Source organism: Cibotium barometz, chromosome 43 (assembly GCF_041138505.1).
Source record: "Cibotium barometz isolate CiBa-2024 chromosome 43, ASM4113850v1, whole genome shotgun sequence".
NCBI lineage: Eukaryota > Viridiplantae > Streptophyta > Polypodiopsida > Cyatheales > Cibotiaceae > Cibotium > Cibotium barometz.
The window spans coordinates 15,040,605-15,059,662 of NC_141088.1; the positions used below are offsets into that span (position 1 = coordinate 15,040,605).

General features: G+C 47.0%; 1 protein-coding gene across 3 annotated transcripts in view; it reads left to right on the forward strand.

Moving 5' to 3' along the window:
* Window positions 1-456: 456 nt before the first annotated feature.
* Window positions 457-19,058, forward strand: part of LOC147613575 (S-adenosyl-L-methionine-dependent methyltransferases superfamily protein) — a 46,524-nt gene continuing 27,922 nt past the window's right edge. For 2 of the 3 annotated variants that reach the window (XM_086781574.1, XM_086781573.1), the window contains exon 1: window positions 457-872. In XM_086781574.1, coding sequence (XP_086637700.1) covers window positions 555-872 — 318 coding nt within the window. In that variant the 5' untranslated portion in view covers window positions 457-554. The remainder of the gene's footprint in view (window positions 873-19,058) is intronic. The other variant, XM_086781575.1, reaches the window with a different exon arrangement.

Consider the following 19,058-nt stretch of genomic DNA (forward strand, 5'->3'; position numbering starts at 1 on the left):
CTTCACAAATGTCCATGGAGGATGAAGACCCTCAAAAGGCATATCTGCGCATTTTCCATTAACTTGTGGCTAGTTGTCCAAAATCCATTTCATAAACAATGGACATGCACAATGTACTTTTCATGGGTTCATAACTCCATGGGGTCCACGATGGTGCATGTCCACTTAATGTCCATGGGTTTCTTGCTTGGCATGTTTTTCGTTGGTCATGCCTTTGACTGGATTGCTACCTCACTTTTGCTGCGCTTGTCCCACAACAATCCTTTATGAAGCAATATTTTCTCGCAGTGCTCGGAAATATTTTCGATGGAACGTTATATGAATCCTTCTCACCATGGGTTGAAGAGGGAAATGAAATTTTGAAAAAGCATTTTCTTATGAAATTTTGAACAAGCATTTTCTTATGAAATTTTGAATAAGCATTATATCCAATTATACTATGTTAAAACAAAATTAGACGTACCGAACTGTCTTTTCAAAAGGGCTCCGGACGGACAGCGCACCGTCTATATGTTGTTTCGAACCCGGACACAGTGACTCTGAGGGAGCTAGCAATGCGAAATGCCAGTATACAGTTAACAAGGTCGGGAGCTCGGAAGAGAAAGAGGCGGCGAGTTTTTTTTAAGCTCTCCCATCATGCTCTGGGAATCTTCGGAGCAGGAGAAAACCCACTTTCTAAGAAGCCGAGGCGTGCAGAGCTTAAAACTGTAGAAGAAGACAGTGCTGACGATGACAAATTGTCAGGAAGCGGATCGAAGCCCGAGGTTGGCCATAGACTTGCAAACAGGGAGGATTTGCACATGCAACCTTTGACAATCGCACAACATATCAAACTTGTCCCTAAAGCAAAGCCAAAAAGCTACTTGGAAAAGGTACATGACTGCCCCCAATTGCTTTTGCTTTTTAGCCATTTGTTTCTCAAAACGAATTCTTGAACCTTCTTTCTTAGAAATAATTCTCTTTGGTAACGAAGGACTTGTCATGATAAGATTTGTTTATAGCACAGACCACCATGATAGATGATGACATGTAATGAAACATGTACACAAGCATACGATTAAAATGAAGGGGATGTGTGTGTGTGTGTGAGAGAGAGAGAGAGAGAGAGAGAGAGAGAGAGAGAGAGAGAGAGAGAAAGTTATATTAAACGTCTTCAAAAGACCAGCGGGTCTATGAGACCAAAAGTGATACAATAATGTCCATGTAATCTTATCATGGTACAAAAGAAAACAAAAACTAGAGCTATGAGCTGAGAATGTAAAATCCGAGCCACATGATACAAAGTGGGACCATCATCATACAACCTATGCCCCCGGAAGGTGGAGGGGGCCGTCAAGGATATCGAGCATGGTCCTCTCTAGGATCTCCTCAAGTTGGGGCTGATGTTTGTGTTGCTAGCGAGGTTTATGGTGTTTGGGGCGTCGGGGTTGTTGTAGTGCTATGGCCCAGCGCCAGAGTGGGGTTTGGTGGGGGGTTGGGCACTCAAGAATGTCTGGCTTGATGAGGCTGTGGGTATGTCATCCATAGCTGGTGGGGCATCCTCTCGTGGTCGGAAGAACTGAGTGATGGTCGCCTGGGGCTGGGGTGCGTGTCTCCCTTGGGGTTTCGACTCCCTAATCAGTGAGCATGGCATGTGACATGTATATGTCGAGATATCTGGCCCTCAGTATGAAACCATCCTCTGTAAGCTTCATGAAAGTATCCATGAAGTACTGCCATTTGTGTGTGAGTGGCTCATGTGTTGTGATCTAGGTATCATGTATGTATAGTCCCAATACATCATATGTATCACCGAGTTCCTGTCATCCTGAGAGCCTGATGAATAGGGAGTCCGGGTGGAGGCGATCCATCGCGAGTCCTTGCCTCGTGAACCAGGTGCATACTCGGCTATACCATGACTCGTACCCATCTACTGCTAGCTATCGCAAGCCTCGGGAGTCTCCAGGGGGGCATGGCATTGATCCTATGAATGTACGTGACTATCTAGAAGAGTGTCTCTACTACCATGGGTGCTGCAGCAAACTCTGCCAGGATAATATCATGTGGGACTGATGGTTTGCTGCATATCATACGAGAGAGCATCATGACTTGAGGTATCCTTGGCCATTTGGCCGTTGTAAGATCTGGCGCCCAAAAGGGTGCTCCATACATCAGTGCTGGAGTGATCAGGGTGTCAAATAACCACATCTTGGTCCTCGGCTCCTGGAAGTGAGCCTTGAAGCACTCTCTCTCCATGAGAGCAAGAGAAGCATACCCTCGCATTAGTCTAGCCTCTGCAGCACGGCTCCTCAAGAAGACCGGTCCTATAAAAGTGACTCCCAAGAACACATGAGTATGCAATCTCCACTGGGCTGCCCATGTAGGTGAAACTCAGTCGAGATGTGAAAAGAGGGGATGTGTTGAAGACCATAACCTTGGTTTTCCCAAGGTTTATTGTGAGATCCTGCTCTACACAAAAGTCCTGTAACGTGTCAAGATGCCTCTGGAGAATCTGCAATAAGCACAATGTCATTAGCATGAAGGAGTATGGAAACAAGGATGCCTGCTAGTGATACGCCTCCTCCCCCTCCTCTATCAATGAAGGCCGAAATCTCGTCGATGTAGAGGCCAAAGAGAGTGTGAGACAGTGGGCATCCTTGCTTCACTCCAATGGTATTGGAGATCTCCTCTGATAATCCTCATGGGCATCTCACCTGCCGTATGATCAACTCATGATCCCCCAAATCATATATGATGGTACCCCCAAATCCTGGAGTCTCTGCAGTAGTGTGGCTCAAGGCATTGTATCAAATGCTTTGCGGAAATCTACAAAACAACAGTTAACCCGTTGGTGTCGTGCTTTGGCCTCCTCTATGATGGCTCGGAGGGTGAAGATGTGATCTGTCATGTGCAAGATTTGCCATGGACATTCTCTGAGGCTAGTCCTGAAGGGCAATAGATAAAGAAGGAACTCAAGAATCAGTTAGAACCAGGTTTTGGAGCATGAAGTGCAGATTTGGCAAGTGTTGGACCAGGAGAAGGACAAGGAGGAGCAGTCGTCTGCTCAGAAGTGCAAGAAAACTGATGTCGGCTGCATGGAACTGGTTGGAGCTGCATTTATGGTGAATATGGCCAGTCGGCTGGCCGACCAGCAGCTAGGACTCTATTTGTCCAAGAGGCCTATATAAGGGCACTAATGCTCATAGTTGGATTCATTCACTCCCTTATGGAGTGGGTCCAGGATTTAGGACTGTTTTGGGTGTTTCGACCTTTTCATGGAAGGCAGCCCATGGTTGCCAGATTTAGAGGTACCTTTTTGTACCATATGAATGTACTGAATTTCCAGCCATCTCTCTCTATTCTCTCTCCTCTGTCTGCGTTTTTGCATCAGCATGTTCTAAGTGGTGTTTAGGGCTGAAAGAAGACTCTCAGAACTTCCGCGTGTTACATTGGTATCAGAGTATCAGGCTCAGCAAGGCTAAACACTGATTCAGTCCCATATGAAGGTGACAGGAAAGTTCACAGGTACGAAGCCCAAGGCAAGGAACACGAGACCGAGAAGAGCTCCCAAGAGGTTGGTTGGTGGTGTTCCACAAAGCCCAAAGGGGATGGCAGTCCTGTGAGCCAGGAAAGGCTTTCGGGCAACGGTTCCAAGGGAAGATGATCCTCCAAGGGGTGGAGTGAGAGTGCCAAATTCATTTCTCAGGAATGGAGACCAAGACGGTGTTCAGAGACAGGGCAATGGATTGGGGACTGGATGGAAGAGATGCATAGATCTTATTCAGAGTTTGAGTGGTGTTGGAGACCGGGCCGGGTTTTCAGTGAAAAGGGATGGATGGGATGACAGAGGGACTCCGGGAACAGAATGGGATGATGACAGTCATCCAAGAGCAGGTTGGAATCCCGTCATCAAGTTTAGCAGAGGGGGATGTCATGTGCAAGATTTGCCATGGACATTCTCTGAGGCTAGTCCTGAAGGGCAACAGACAAAGAAGGAACTCAAGAATCAGTTAGAACCAGGTTTTGGAGCATGAAGTGCAGATTTGGCAAGTGTTGGACTAGGAGAAGGACAAGGAGGACCAGTCGTCTGCGTAGAAGTGCAAGAAAACTGCTGTCGGCTGCATGGAACTGGTCGGAGCTGCATTTATGGTAAACATGTCCAGTTGGCTGGCCGACCAGCAGTCGCCCAGCACTCTATTTATCCAAGAGGCCTATATAAGGGCACTAATGCTCATAGTTGGATTCATTCACTCCCTTATGGAGTGGGTCCAGGATTTTGTGATAGGCATGTTGGTCAAAGTTGTTACAATGTTGTCGAAATCAGGAGGCAATGACTTGAGTAACACCGCAATGGCAATGTCTTCATTCACTTTTAGTGAGATGCCTGCAAGTTGGGAAATAAGACTTTGCATATAGTTAAGACGAGATGCAAGAGAAGTTATAGACTTCATATCAAGTTTAAAAAACTCAATGAGCAAACCAAACTTAGAGCTTCTGGATTGAGCCCCATATAGGGTATCCAATTGATCCCATGAAGCCTTGGAAGATTCACACCCATCCACATGGTGAATGTATGTGTCATCCAACTCAAGAGTTATGATGGCTCTTGCTTTGTCATCTCTGGTCTCCCATGCAGGAATAGTAGCTTGGTCCCTTGGCTTCTTCTCCTTTCCACTTGTGATGTGCCACAGGCCTTTCTTCATGAGGGTGAGCTTGATGCGGGTTTGCCAAGTGTGGAAGTTTTGCCCCTTGAAGCGGAAGGTAGTATCATGTGAGGCCATTAGGATTGAGAGAGTTGAGCAACACACTTGAGAGCAAGTATTGAAGAGTTTTTGACTCAAACTTGAGTCACCTTGAAGATTGAAGCTCTTAGTGAATGAGAAATTTGAACTAGAAGCTTGTGAAAGGCTTTGAAGAGGCTTGGATTTGATTTCAAGAAACTTGTTGACCCTTGCAAGAGAGGACAAGACCAACATTGAGGTGGAATCAAGTGATAAGGCTTAGATAGAACACTTGATTGGCCAAAACAAGATAAGATTAGTGAAAATTAATTACTAATTAGAATTAGACGAGCTTGTGTCTATGGTTGAGAGAAAACACGGTCCTGATGACGAGCTTCATTCTCCTAGCTGGGATGACTATTGGCCAAGCCCTCTTAGGGCAAGCAAGGGCACATGTGGGCGCATCTACAGCTAAGAGCAATTAGGCAATGCTGGACTGTAGAAGCAACACGAATTGTACGGTCGCGTGGGAGTAGAGAAGTGACTCATTTTGGGGGAAACGCAGATGGCGCAGCGCATACAGCCAAATCGACCTAATTGTCATGCCAAGCTGGGGCGCCCAAAGGTAGGGAAGATACTCACAAAGTTTGGTGGGCAATGGTTGAGTGAGCTTGGAGCATTGAATCCTCCACTAGCTGTGGGTATGGCTGGTAGCTTTGGAATCTAGTGAAAGACACTAAAAATAGATGAAGATGTGATAGCCACACAAAAAAAAACGTCTGAGGATGATGACAAGGCTCTTGATACCATGTTAGAATATTGAATAGCATGTGCAAGTTGGCTATGATGGGTCAAAGACTAATTCAAGGTTAAAACACATGATGAGTAAGAAATAGTAGAAGTGTTGTGTGCACACAAGCGAGACAACAATATTGGGCAAAATAGATTGATTGATTACTTCATAGGCAAGTGCCCTTTTATAGATTCCATACAACTCAATACCACCTAATGGTTTCATCAAAACAAGTGGTTAAACACAAAACTAAGTGCTAGAGAAGCTTCACCCACAAGCTAAGTGATTTGGTCCCTTTCACATGTACATGGTTCATTTGGCCCCATCCTTCTAGGGATGTGTTTGGTGCATATTTCAACACCGTACAACCACGTGGACCAGTTGTGGTTCAAATGCCTTTGTGTGTCTCTTGTGGGCAGCTTCTCTTCTAGTTTTAGGCAACAAACTCTCAACTGATCTCCATAACCTTCATCGTCCACACTTATCTTCGGAGTATCTTGTTTACGAGCTTGGGGATTCATTGGACTTGGACTTGGATTTGGATATTAGATTTGGTACTAGCCCGGTGAGAGATTCTTGTGGGGCATCCCCATGGTGTGCTCGGCATCAAGATCTCGTGCCTCGACATCGACATCAACATCGACTCCGACTTGGGTTTCTACTTTGGCATATTTGTTTGCTTTTGTATTCAGTGATGTATTGATCTTGACAAGCGAGCCCGTGGATTGTTCTTGAATAAATTCTTGAAAGGGGGCGGGGCCTGTTCCCCGCTCAGTGTGTGTACTGTGTAAAGTTCCCTTCTCTCTCTCTCTCTCTCTCTCTCTCTCTCTCTCTACCTTCTCTCTCTATATTTCTATCTCTTGGATACGTGGTTGAATCTGTCATGGCACGCCCCGTTGGGCTTACAGTCTCTCTTTTGCAGAAACAAAATAGGTGCAGCAAAGGGCAAGGATGAGGGCCAGATAAATCCAGCTTGGAGAAACTGGGAAAGTTGTTGCTCCAGTTCGCCCTCCAATGCCTTAGAAAGGCAATAGGCGATTTTATTGGGTGGTTCTGTCCTAGGGACCAAGTCAATGCGATGATCCTTAGGTCAACTAGGTGGGAGTTGGGGCGGGAGATCATCCTTCAACATAATATCTTGATACTATGCGAGGAGACCTTCCATCTTTTTGTTTTTGTTTTTCAAGTCGGGGTCAGAAGCGAGCAAGCTCATTCTAAGACTCAAACAGAGAAACGCTTTTGCCATTAGCTTCGTTCTCTCACTTCTCAAAGATGGTTTCGCTACTTCCTTAGGGCATTACCCCGGAAGACCCATGAATTGGGCACGATAGCGAGAGAGATCTTCCATCCTTGGCTTCAAAGGGGTTGTTGGTTGAACATTAAACTGTGGCTACGGGCATATATCAAAGCACATTCGGCTCCTTTTTTGATGGCTCTTTGGGTGTGGATATGGGAGATGAGTGGAATGTGGGGAATGTTCCTATCCCCGCGAATCAGGACAAGGTCAGGAACATCATGGACAGTTGTGAAAGTGTCTTGCCTCATCAGGAATGGGTGCATACTCCGTAAACCACTGAATGCCGAGAATCATATCACACCCCAAAAGAGGTGAGACAATGAACTCCCGCTGAAATGTGGCCTTTCGAACCTTACTGCTGATCCTTATGGGAAATATGAGTGTGAAGACTAGGTGTTTGTTAGACATCATCTCCTTGGTGGCGGCTTCGTGTGTGGTGTCCTATTTTTAGCCTTTAGGGCTGACCATGTTAGCTAGAGGGGCTGGTCACCTGTCTTGGACATTTTCCTAGTCGTGGAGAGCTGGTCGGCTGCCTTTACATGGGCATATATATAGCCGGTTCCTTCCTCACTCTTTTTTCATTGCTTAGCATTGTTTGTTGCAGTCCCTCACATACGAGGCCTTCTCCCCTCTTGCTCGGGATTTGTATCCTTGTTTGGTGATATTGAGAGCAGGTCTAAACCCTTGTTTCCTCTCCATCTCTCTCTCACTCTCTCTCCTGTGTTTCCACTTTCCATCTTCCACTGTGCATTTTATCATGGTATCGGAGCGCCGGTGATTAGCAGTGTTGGATGCTCCCTCCTCTCCCTCCTACGTTTTTCTTCTCAGATTTGCTGCTGGTCGACTGGTCACTTCCTGGCTCTTCTCCACTGCAGCACGTGGTCTTCCATCACTCAACCCTGGTTGCTGCGTTTTTTCTGGCCTGATCTTGCTGGTAGCTCTACCTTCACCTGGGCTTCTTTTGTTGGACCCGAAGGTACCTTCTCTTAGCGTTTTTCCTCATATGAGGTGTGGAAACTGGTTGGCCTGAATTTTCAGGTTTGCAGCCCTTTGGTTGGCTGCGTTTTCTTCTCCAGTGGACACATATCACATGCAAAGGGGGTTTTGTGTGGATTGTGGCTTTGGTGGCAGTTTGGTACTTGAGGAGGACACTGAATTTTTGATTTCAGTCAGTGTTTTGCTGATTTTGGAAGCATCTATACCTGCATTTTGTTCCTGGCCCACACAGTTCCCCAGTTTCTTCATGTTGCTTGCCTTTTGTTGGCGGTGGGGTGCTGTTTTTTGGTGGACAGCAGTGTTTTGGCTGCATTTTGCTTCCCAAAGGAGTTTTCTACACTCAGAGGGGGTCCATCTCCAGCTACTTCACTTGAGGATCAGTTTCTGTGGAGACTTTCTTCTTTGACAGGAGTCTACAGATTTCGGAGGAGAGTAGTGATCTTTTCAGAGATCCTGAGCAGAGTTTATTTTGTCTGAGCCTGTGTTCTTTGCAGTGTTTGCAAAGAAAGGAGGGTGTTTTGCCTGTGAGGTGTGATCCTTTCACATGGATCACTTGTTTGTTGCTGATTCTTGGGATCCTGTTACCATTCTAGTTTATATTCGTGCTTCCCTTCCTCATTGTGAGGAGTCTACCACTGCCTCTCTTTGTGATGCTTATGAGGAATCCCCTCCCCCTACCAGTTCTGCATTGGGTTTGATGTTGTGTGCAGGTTTGTTGTTTTCGAGGATGGACTTTTGGACCCGGTGGGATGCTTTGGATCTATGGTTGCTAACCGTGCCTGGGACATAAAATAAAATAGAATAAAACAAAACTATCCCATTGGATTGATACAAAAATGTGCATGGAAATCTTATCATGGAATACAAGGAACATGAAACATGAGAGGAGCATCAGCCCCCAATAGATGGTATACCACTCTCCAATATATCAAGCATGAGAGAGAGAGAGAGAGAGAGAGAGAGAGAGAGAGAGAGAGTTATATTAAAAATCTTCAAAAGACCATAAGGTCTATGAGACATAAGGGATTACAAAGATTATGTGTTACAAAAAACTGGTAAACAGATAAAAAAGACAAAATAATGCTACCTAGTTAAAGCTCCAAGGCATGTGGGGCATGTCTACATCATGTAGGTGGTGAGTCCATGCCATCCACATCTACATTTATAAGGTGAGACACATCCACTGTTGGGGGGGGGGGTGGGTGGGTTCTGATACTGCTCAACTATGTCCCGAAGAAGAAGATATATTAACGTCTTCCAAAAGACCCAGCGGGTCTATTGTAACATGCGGAAGCTCTGAGAGTCTTCTTTCAGCCCTAAACACCACTTAGAACATGCTGAAAGGTACCCTAGATCTACAGCCATAGGCTACCTTCTTGAAAAGGTGGAAACACCAAAACAGTCCTACACTAAGGACCCACTCCCTAGTGGAGTGAATGACTAACGCAATGAGCACATGTGCCTTTTATAGGCCTCTTAAATCATTGGAGTGCTGGCCGACTGGCATTATTCTCCATAAACATTGATGCGCCTGTAGCCGCCTCCTATCTGAAAGAGTGCACAGAGCGGAAGCAAAGTGGCACTAGAATGTGCTGAATAGAGAGTGCAAGAAAGAAAGAAAGAAAGATTTTATTAACGTCTTCCAAAAGACCGAACTCGGCCTATGAGACAAATCGGAGTACATGTATGGGGTATCCTCTGTCATCCCAACAAAATGAAAAAGTACTGAATAAAAAAGCTGAATTTGGGTGTGTAGGGGATGGAGCTCTATTACTAGGAGAATGCAAAGCTATATGCATGGAGTATACAATCATGATATGCAACCTAGCTAGCTCCATCCTGTACCATACTGGGGGTATAAAATGGTATACATCAGTGAAGGGGGTGTCCACAGCTCCCTGAAGAACATGCCTGGGTGTGCTCTGAAGCGAGCCAGTCGCTCCTCACCCTCTCTGTGAAACTGAGCTCTGATCTTTGTCATCTCTCTCTGGTATAGGCGTGGTGTCCGAAAGCCAGGTGTCCTCTGTCTCCTGCGGGCTCTAAGTGTCTCTGCTCTCTGGAGAGTAATTCCCTGCCGTGTAGGGGCTGGGAGGGGTATGGATCTCTGAAAAAATGTAGTAATATGTGTCTGTCGCCCCCCCTCTGGAGCTGTCTGAGCCTGTAATAATGTCTCTCTGTGGCGCTGTATGTCTAGAATGTATCTCCCCAGTATGCGCTGGTCTGCTGCCTCAAAGATCTGGCGTAGGGAATGTGGCTCTCTGAATAAAATGGGATATCTCTCTCTGATGGCTGTATATGCTCTGCATCTGCATACATAATGCTCCTCACTCTCCACCTCCTCTCTGCACAATCTGCATACCCTCTCCTCTCGGGGGATCCGTGCTGCTCTGCCAGTCTCAATCTCCAATCGGTGCGATGAAACTCTGAGCTGACCAATAGCCACTCGGGAGCCGTGTGGTAAAAAGCCCTCCATGTATCTAGGCCTCTCTATAAATCCATCATCAGTGATACTCATGAAGTGATCTCTGTAGTATAGCATCTTCGGTGGAAGAGGCTGTGTAGGCGATATCCATGTCTCTCGTGTATAGAGCTGCCATAGATCCTGTCTCAATACTCTGTTCCTCTCACTATGAGAGAGACGGATATGTGGTGCATCCCTGTCATACTGGAATGGTGGTAGATGATCCATGTCTAGGCCATGCTGTGAGAACCAATGTGTGACCTGTGCATACCATGATCCTCTGTCTCCTGCCTCAGCCAACTGTCTAGATGCCTGAAAAGCTCTGTATGATAATCTGTCCTGTGGCATCTCTTTGAATCTGTCTAGCAGGCATATAGTCTGAAATATGGCCTCTACCATCATAGGAGGCGCAGCAAACTCTGCTCGGATAATGTCATGAGGTACTGACGGTTTGCTGCGTATCATGCGTGCCATCATGAGGGCCTGTGGTCTCTCTATCTGTGTCCACCAATGGGTAGCAAGGCCTGGCGCCCATACTGCTGCTCCATACATCAATGCCGGTGTGACTAATGTGTCAAATAGCCACCCCTTCGTCCGGGGCTCCTGAAAATGCGCCTGGTGGCACTGTCTCTCTAGCATAGCCAATGCTGCATATCCCCGTGTCAATCTAGCTCTGGCTGCTGAACCCATGGTAAAGCGTGTGGCTGCTGCAGAGAAGGTAACCCCTAGGTACACGTATGATGTCACCACCTCCACCTGGCATCCTGCGAGAGTGAATGTCAGCTGACTCCTGTCCTGTCTCGATGTATGAAAGACCATAACCTTGGTTTTCCCAAGGTTCACAGTAAGACCCCTCTGTGTGCAGAAATCATGGAGTGCATGTAGATGCTGCTGTAGACCACCGGGGGACTCAGACACTAATACAATATCATCAGCATAGAGCATAATATGTACTGAGGTACCTGCTAAATCAACTCCATCTCCGCCTCCCCGTGTAATGAAGTCAGCCACCTCATCAATGTATAACCCAAATAGCGTGGGGGAAAGTGGGCATCCTTGCTTCACACCAATGGTGCTAGCAATAGTCTCGGACATACCTCCTGGACATCTGACTCGCCCAAAAACCTGCTCATATAATGCATAGATGCCCCATGTCATATCTGCTGGTATGCCAAGAGACTGCAGGCGCTGAAAGAGCCTCTCTCGTGGTACTGTGTCAAATGCCTTGCGGAAATCCACAAAGCAGCAATAGAGCTTTCTCTTCCTCACTCTGGCCTGATCAATCATACATCTCAAAGTGAATACATGGTCAGTGGTAGAGAAAGCTCTCCTGAAGCCTGCCTGCCCTGATGAGCGTAAACCTGCTCGCTCAGCATATAAGCTAAGCTCCTGCTCCAGCACTGCACCATAGAGTTTGGCCAGCACGTGGCCAACCATAACCGTCCTGTAGTTGCTCGGATCGAGCATATCCCCTGTTTTGTGAATCGGCACAATGGTGTGCATCGTCCACTCCGCAGGCAAACCCTCTGCTAGTGCCCTGTTAAACAGGTGTGCAAGAAAAGGAGCTAAAGAATCTACTGCATATATGAGATGCTCACCCTGCAGGCCCATATGGTCGGTGGCCCGTCCATGCTGTAGGCGGCGGATAGCTTCCTGTACCATCGAGTGGTTAAAGAAGCTAGCTGTGGTAGGTCGAGGCTCCTGTGGCTGAGGTATAGGTGGCTGCTGTGGGGCATGGTATAGACCCTCTGCATATGTGTGAGAGAGAGAGAGAGATGGAGAAAACTATGCTGAATATACTGAAGCAAAACAGTCCCAAGCAAGAGACACTACAAGTCTCATAAGTGAGAGCAAAATATGTACAAGACTGAATGAACAATGAGAGGCCAGCACCCACTATATATAGTAGATGTAAGCTGGCCAACTGGAGCTACTGGACAGGCCGATTGTAAAATGCCAGAAAAGCTGGGAAAAATCCCAAAAAAGGGGTGGCCAGCCCACAAGCAAGGGCCATGCAAAAGGGACCAAATGGGCACCATAAAAGAGCAGAATATGGGGATGAATGTGCTAACACCCCCTCTCGGCACCAGATGCTAAACAAACTCCGAGAATCCGAGGATGAGGAGCCAAGGAAGCCTGAGAAACCAGCTTGGTGAACAAATCTGTAGCATTCTCCGCGGAAGGACAATACTCCAAACGCAAATCTCCAGCAAGAACCCGTTCACGAACATAGTGATGCTGAATCTCAATGTGTTTCGTACGAGCATGAAACACAGGGTTCTTGGCGATGGCGATGCAACTCTCATTGCCACACCAAAGAAGAGTAGATCCGGTAGGAGGATAGCTGAGCTCCTCCAATAATCTCCGCAACCATATCGCCTCACATGCAGCATAACAAACTGCACGGTACTTCGCCTCGGTAGAGGAAAGCGCCACAGTAGGCTGCTTTTTACTGCTCCAAGAAATGGCTTCAGACCCAAGTGAAAAAACACAACCAGTGGTCGAACGCCGTGTATATGGATCTCCAGCCTTTTCCGAGTCAGACCATCCAACAAGAGTGCGTCCTTGGCCATAAAAGATGCCAAAATCCAGAGTGCCACGCAAGTACCGAAGAACTCTGAGAGCACACCACCAATGCTGCTGACGGGGTTTGGATGAGAAGGAACTCAATAAATTGACTGCGAAGCATATGTTCAATCGGGAGTAGGTCAACCATACCAAACAACTGACGAGAACCCGATACTGTCCCTGATCAGTCCCTGGAGAAGCATCAAGTGAAGAAAGCTTCTCACCAATATCCATAGGAGAAGATACTGGTTTGCATCCAGTCATCTGAAATCTGTCGAGAATCTCCGGAGTGTACTTCTGCTGAGAGAAGAAAATGCCCTTCGAGGTTTGCCAAATCTCAAAGCCAAGAAAATAATGCAAGAGGCCAAGATCCGCCATCTCAAATTGTGTCTCCAAAGCATCCATAACAGAACGGATCCGCACAGAATAAGAACCTGTAAAGATGAGGTCATTAACATAGACCACAATGATAACAATCAACCCCCTCTCAAGGAGGATATAAAGGTTCGAATCTGCGTGAGAACGGCGTAGGCCGAGAACTCCTCAATCCGTCGGTACCAAGCCCGCGGAGCCTGCTTCAGACCATATAAAGCCTTCTTCAGCTGGTACACATGATCTTGTTTACCCGGAACAACAAATCTTGGCGGCTGATCGATATAAACCGCCTGTGTAAGCTCTCCATTCAGGAAAGCCGACTTGACGTCCATCTGGAAAGCGGGCCATCTATGATGTCCTGCAAGAGCAAGAACGATACGAATGGTAGTCATCCGGGCCGTCGGAGCGAAGGTCTCATCGAAGTCGACTCCAGGGCGCTGAGCATAACCCTTGGCAACCAACCTCGCCTTGTGCTTGTCCAAGCTGCCATCAGCTCGGAACTTCGATTTGAAGATCCAACGCACACCAATCACCTTACGCTGCAGTGGCCGAGGCACCAAAATCCAAGTGCCATTCTGTTCGATAGCATCTAGCTCTGCCTGCATAGCACGACAGCAAGGCTCATGTGAAAGAGCCTCGTCTACAAAAGTGGGAATCAGAAGGACCATTAATGATAGTAGACATAAGAGCATAATTAACAAACATGTTGCCCGCATGAATTTGTTTCCCTGTAACTCTGGAAGAACGCCGAAGAGAACCAGGCGGAGGAGCATAAGAAAGCTCACGTAACCCAGAATCACGAACTGTCTGTCTGATAATACCAACCAGGTACAGATCTGCTCGAACTCGCTGGAGGAGGAGCAGGGTCATCATCATCTGACTGAGTATCCTCAGCTGGAGGTGTAACAAAAGCAACGGGAGGAGGAGGAGGAGGAGGAGAAGGAGGCGGAGACGGAGGTGAAGGAAGAAGAAGCTCACCACCCCCTTGTGAAGATGTAGGAGTCTTGTCGAACACCACATCATGGCTCACAACAACTTTACCGGCCTGAGGATCATAAAGACGAAATGCCTTGGACATAGTGCTGTATCCGAGAAAAGTCATGCGTTGAGACTTCGAGTCCAACTTGGAGCGATGCTCCTTAGGCACATGAACATACGCCGTACACCCAAATATCCCGAAATGAACAACGGAGGGCTTCTCACCATGGAAAGCCTCATATGGAGTTTTATCGGGAAGAGCAGCAGTAGGAGACCTGTTCTGAATGTAGACAGCAGTGGAAGCCGCCTCAGCCCAGAAACGTCGAGGTAATGAAGAACGCTCAATCATAGCACGGGCCATCTCCATAATGGTCCTATTCTTCCTCTCGGCAACTCCATTCTGTGATGGAATATATGATGTAGTAAGCTGTCTCCGAATGCCATGTGTCTTGCAATATTGCTTAAACTCCTGGGATTTGAACTCACCCCCTCCATCGGTCCTGAGAGCCTTGACCGAGTAATCGGTCTCTTTTTCCACCTCAGCTCTCCAATCACAGAAGTGCTGAAAAGTCTCATCCTTGGTCTTCAGAAAGAAAACCAAGTATATCTGGTAAAATCATCCACCATCACGAGCATGTACAACGCCTTACTCAAAGACGCGGTACTCATAGGACCACATAAGTCTGCATGAATGAGAGCAAGTGATGTCGAAGATCTGTGTGTCGCCTCCTTCGGAAAGGCGGCTCGGTGTTGCTTCCTTTGTAAACAAGAGGAACAAGCAATAGATGGAGCCTTGATGGTCGGTTATCCCTCAACCAACCCATCCTTCGAAGCTCGCTGCAGAAGCTGATAGCTCAAATGGCCAAACCGAGCATGCCAAAGAGCAAAAGAAGCACCAGAAGAAAGTAGAGCGGTCAACTTGTAGAGACCACTATCTTGGACTCCCTGAGCCAAGATGCTACTAGTCACCTTATCACGAATAGTAATCCCATAACGAGAAAAGATCACCTCCGCACCCTGAGCTGTAAGAGCACTCACTCACTCACTGACAAAAGGTTAAAAGCGAAATCTGGAATATACAGAACGTCAGAGAAGTGATAGAATGTGCAGCGGAAGAAGGGAAAGTGGAAACACAGGAGGGAGAGAGAGAGAGAAAGATGGAGAGGAAACACAGGTGAGAACCTGCTCTCAATATCATCATCAAAAGGAATACATGTCCCGAGCAAGAGGGGAGAACCTCGTAAGTGAGGGCTAGACAAGCTAGGCAAGCAATGCAAGCAGTAAAATATGAGGGAGGCATGCCGGCTATATATACCTCTACATGAAGGCAGCCGACTAGGGATAAATACCTCCACGACTGGGGAAAATCCCAAGACCATAAAATGGGGAATAAATATGGGTAAAATATGAGTGAGGGGTGACCAGCCCCTCTGACTAACATGGTCAGCCCTAGAGGCTAAAATAGGACACCAAAGAGGAAGCCAGCAAGTAGGGGATGATGTCTAACACCCCCTCTCAGCACCGGATGCTGAGCAAACTCCAAGAAGCCAGAGACGCCGTCCTCGATCAAAGATGAAAGACTGCAGAAACAGGTACCAAGAAAGATGGAAAGTGGAAACACAGGAGGGAGAGAGAGAGAGAGAAAGATGGAGAGGAAACACAGGTGAGAACCTGCTCTCAATATCATCATCAAAAGGAATACATGTCCCGAGCAAGAGGGGAGAACCTCGTAAGTGAGGGACTGCAGCTAGACATGCTAGGCAAGCAATGCAAGCAGTAAAAATATGAGGGAGGCATGCCGGCTATATATACCTCTACATGAAGGCAGCCGACTAGGGATAAAAGACCTCCACGACTGGGGAAAATCCCAAGACCATAAAATGGGGAATAAATATGGGTAAAATATGAGTGAGAGGTGACCAGCCCCTATGACTAACATGGTCAGCCCTAGAGGCTAAAATAGGACACCAAATAGGAAGCCAGCAAGTAGGGGATGATGTCTAACACCCCCTCTCAGCACCGGATGCTGAGCAAACTCCAAGAAGCCAGAGACGCCGTCCTCGATCAAAGATGAAAGACTGCAGAAACAGGTACCAAGAAAGCTCCACAAGCAATCTCCTCAGCAACTCAGCTACAAAAGCAACAGAACAAGCTGCCAGGTACACCGCTCCTCTGGAAGAAAACAACCATATAGGCTGCGACGTGCTGCTCCAAATAATTGTTCCAAACCCAAGTGTAAGAACACTCCCCGAAGTCGAATGTCGTGTATCCAGCTTGGAGAAGGTATGAAAAACCTCAAAACTAACCAAGATCAGATCCTGTATATAACCAATCCTGGGAGAAGCAAACTGCTCCTCACTGGAACCCTCAAAAGAAATAGAGTCAATCTGCTCCAACTCTGTACCAAGAGTAGCCAAATGCTGTATAAAAGCATCCTCTGAAAAGGTCGGCATTGCAAGATGTAAAGACTCTGTAGAAAATATGGGGTCCATCTGCTCAAACTCCATAACATGAGTTGCACAATGCTGTAGAGAAGTACACGCCATTGAGGTGGGCATCGCAAGATGAAAGGACTCCACATCCCCCTCTGAAAAATGATATCGTCGGACTGGTACAAGCCCAACCTGATTCTGATCCAAATCCAAAAAACTCTGGAAGTACCACTGTGCCCCAGGCACGGTTAGCAACCACAGATCCAAAGCATCCCACCGGGTCCAAAAAACCATCCTCCAAAACAACAAGCCATCAGAACTGGCAGGGGGAGGGGCATCCTCATAAGCATCACAAAGAGAGGCAGAGGTAGTCTCCTCACAATGAGGAAGGGAAGCAAGAATATAAACTGCAGTGGTAACAAAGTCCTCAAAAGCATCACAGATAGCAGAAGACTGTTCCAGAAGTAGAACCAAATCCCAAGAATCAGCAACAGATAAAAGATCCATGTGAAAGGATCACACCGCAAAAGGGCAAAACACCCTCCTTGTTCTGCAAATACTACAAAGAACACAAGCTCGGACAAAATAAACTCTGCTCAGGATCTCTGAAAAGATCACTGCTCTCCTCCAAATAACTGTAAACTCCTGTCAAAAAAGAATGTCTCCACAGATACAGCACAGCTCCCGAAACTGATCCTCAAGTGACGTAGTTGGAGAAAGGCCCCCTCTGAGTGTAGAAAACTCCTATGGGAAGCAAAGCACAGCCAAAACACTGCTATCCAGCAAACATAGCACTCCACCGCCAACAGAAGGCAAGGAACATGTAGAAACCGGGAAACCGTGTAGGCCAGGAACAAAACACAGGTATAGATGCTTCAAAATCAGCAAAACGCTGACTGAAATCAGAAATTCAGAATCCTCCTTAAGTACCAAACTGCCTCCAAAGCCACAATCCAATCAAGAAACCCCCTCTGCAAGTGATCTCTGTCCACTGGAGAAGAAAACGCAGCCAAACAAGGGCTACAAACCTGAAAATTCAGGCCAACTAGTGTCCACACCTCCTATGAGGAAAAACGCTGAAGAGAAGGTACCTTCGGGTCCAATAGATGAAGCCCAGTTGAAGGTAGAGCTAACAGCAAGATCGGTTCAGAAAAAACGCAGCAACCATGGCTGCAAATCTGAAAACGCAGAGGTATAAGGGGCTGAATATGGAAACATTCTGGAGAAATAGGTACACCCAAGCCTCAGATCAGCAAATCAGCATCAGAAACCTGTAGAAGAAAAAAACGCAGCAAATATGCTGCTGTTGGCCTGTACAAAACAGGCAACCAGCACTACAGGGGGGGTATGAATGCTGAGAACTGCTGAAAACTGCTGTAGACAGCCACCTGAAGAAAAACGCAGCAACCTATGTGCTGTTGTCCTTGCTGAAAACACAAAAACGCAGGTTTGTCCAGGGGCAGAAAAAACGCAGATATGAAGAGGTATAGGAGGGAGCATCCAACGCTGAAAATCACCGGCGCTCTGATACCATGATAGAATGTGCAGCGGAAGAAGGGAAAGTGGAAACACAGGAGGGAGAGAGAGAGAGAAAGATGGAGAGGAAACACAGGTGAGAACCTGCTCTCAATATCATCATCAAAATGAATACATGTCCCGAGCAAGAGGGGAGAACCTCGTAAGTGAGGGACTGCAGCTAGACAAGCTAGGCAAGCAATGCAAGCAGTAAAATATGAGGGAGGCATGCCGGCTATATATACCTCTACATGAAGGCAGCCGACTAGGGATAAATACCTCCACGACTGGGGAAAATCCCAAGACCATAAAATGGGGAATAAATATGGGTAAAATATGAGTGAGGGGTGACCAGCCCCTCTGACTAACATGGTCAGCCCTAGAGGCTAATATAGGACACCAAAGAGGAAGCCAGCAAAGTAGGGGATGATGTCTAACAAGAAGTACCTCTTGTCCTCGTCAGAACGGAAGATGGGGATAGTGCCATGTCCATGCACTGGCACAGAAGAAGAATCACCCAGAGTGATCTCGCCTGATCTGGTAGTGAAGTCCTCGAACCAATCGCGATGGGGTGTCATATGAGCAGTAGCACCGCTATCAACAATCCAAGACCGTGACTGAGAAGTCACAAGAGCAAGTATACGCCGAGTACCTGCTAAGAGAAGAATGCCATCATCCTTCTTGGGTTGAGACACCGCCGTTGAAGAGTTCTTTGCTGCTTCATCACGCTTCTTCTTGTGACATTGGGGTGACTTGTGACCCTTCTTGCCACAATAATGACATTCAATGTCCTTATTCTTTGAAGATTTATTGTCTTTATCCTTGTCGGAATCCTTGGAGTTCTTGTCAAAACCCCCTTTGCCTTTCTTTTGTTAATTCTTCCCTTTATCTCGCGCTGCCAAAGCTCCATCAGGGCCACCAGAGGTGCCAGTCCGCTCCTCAA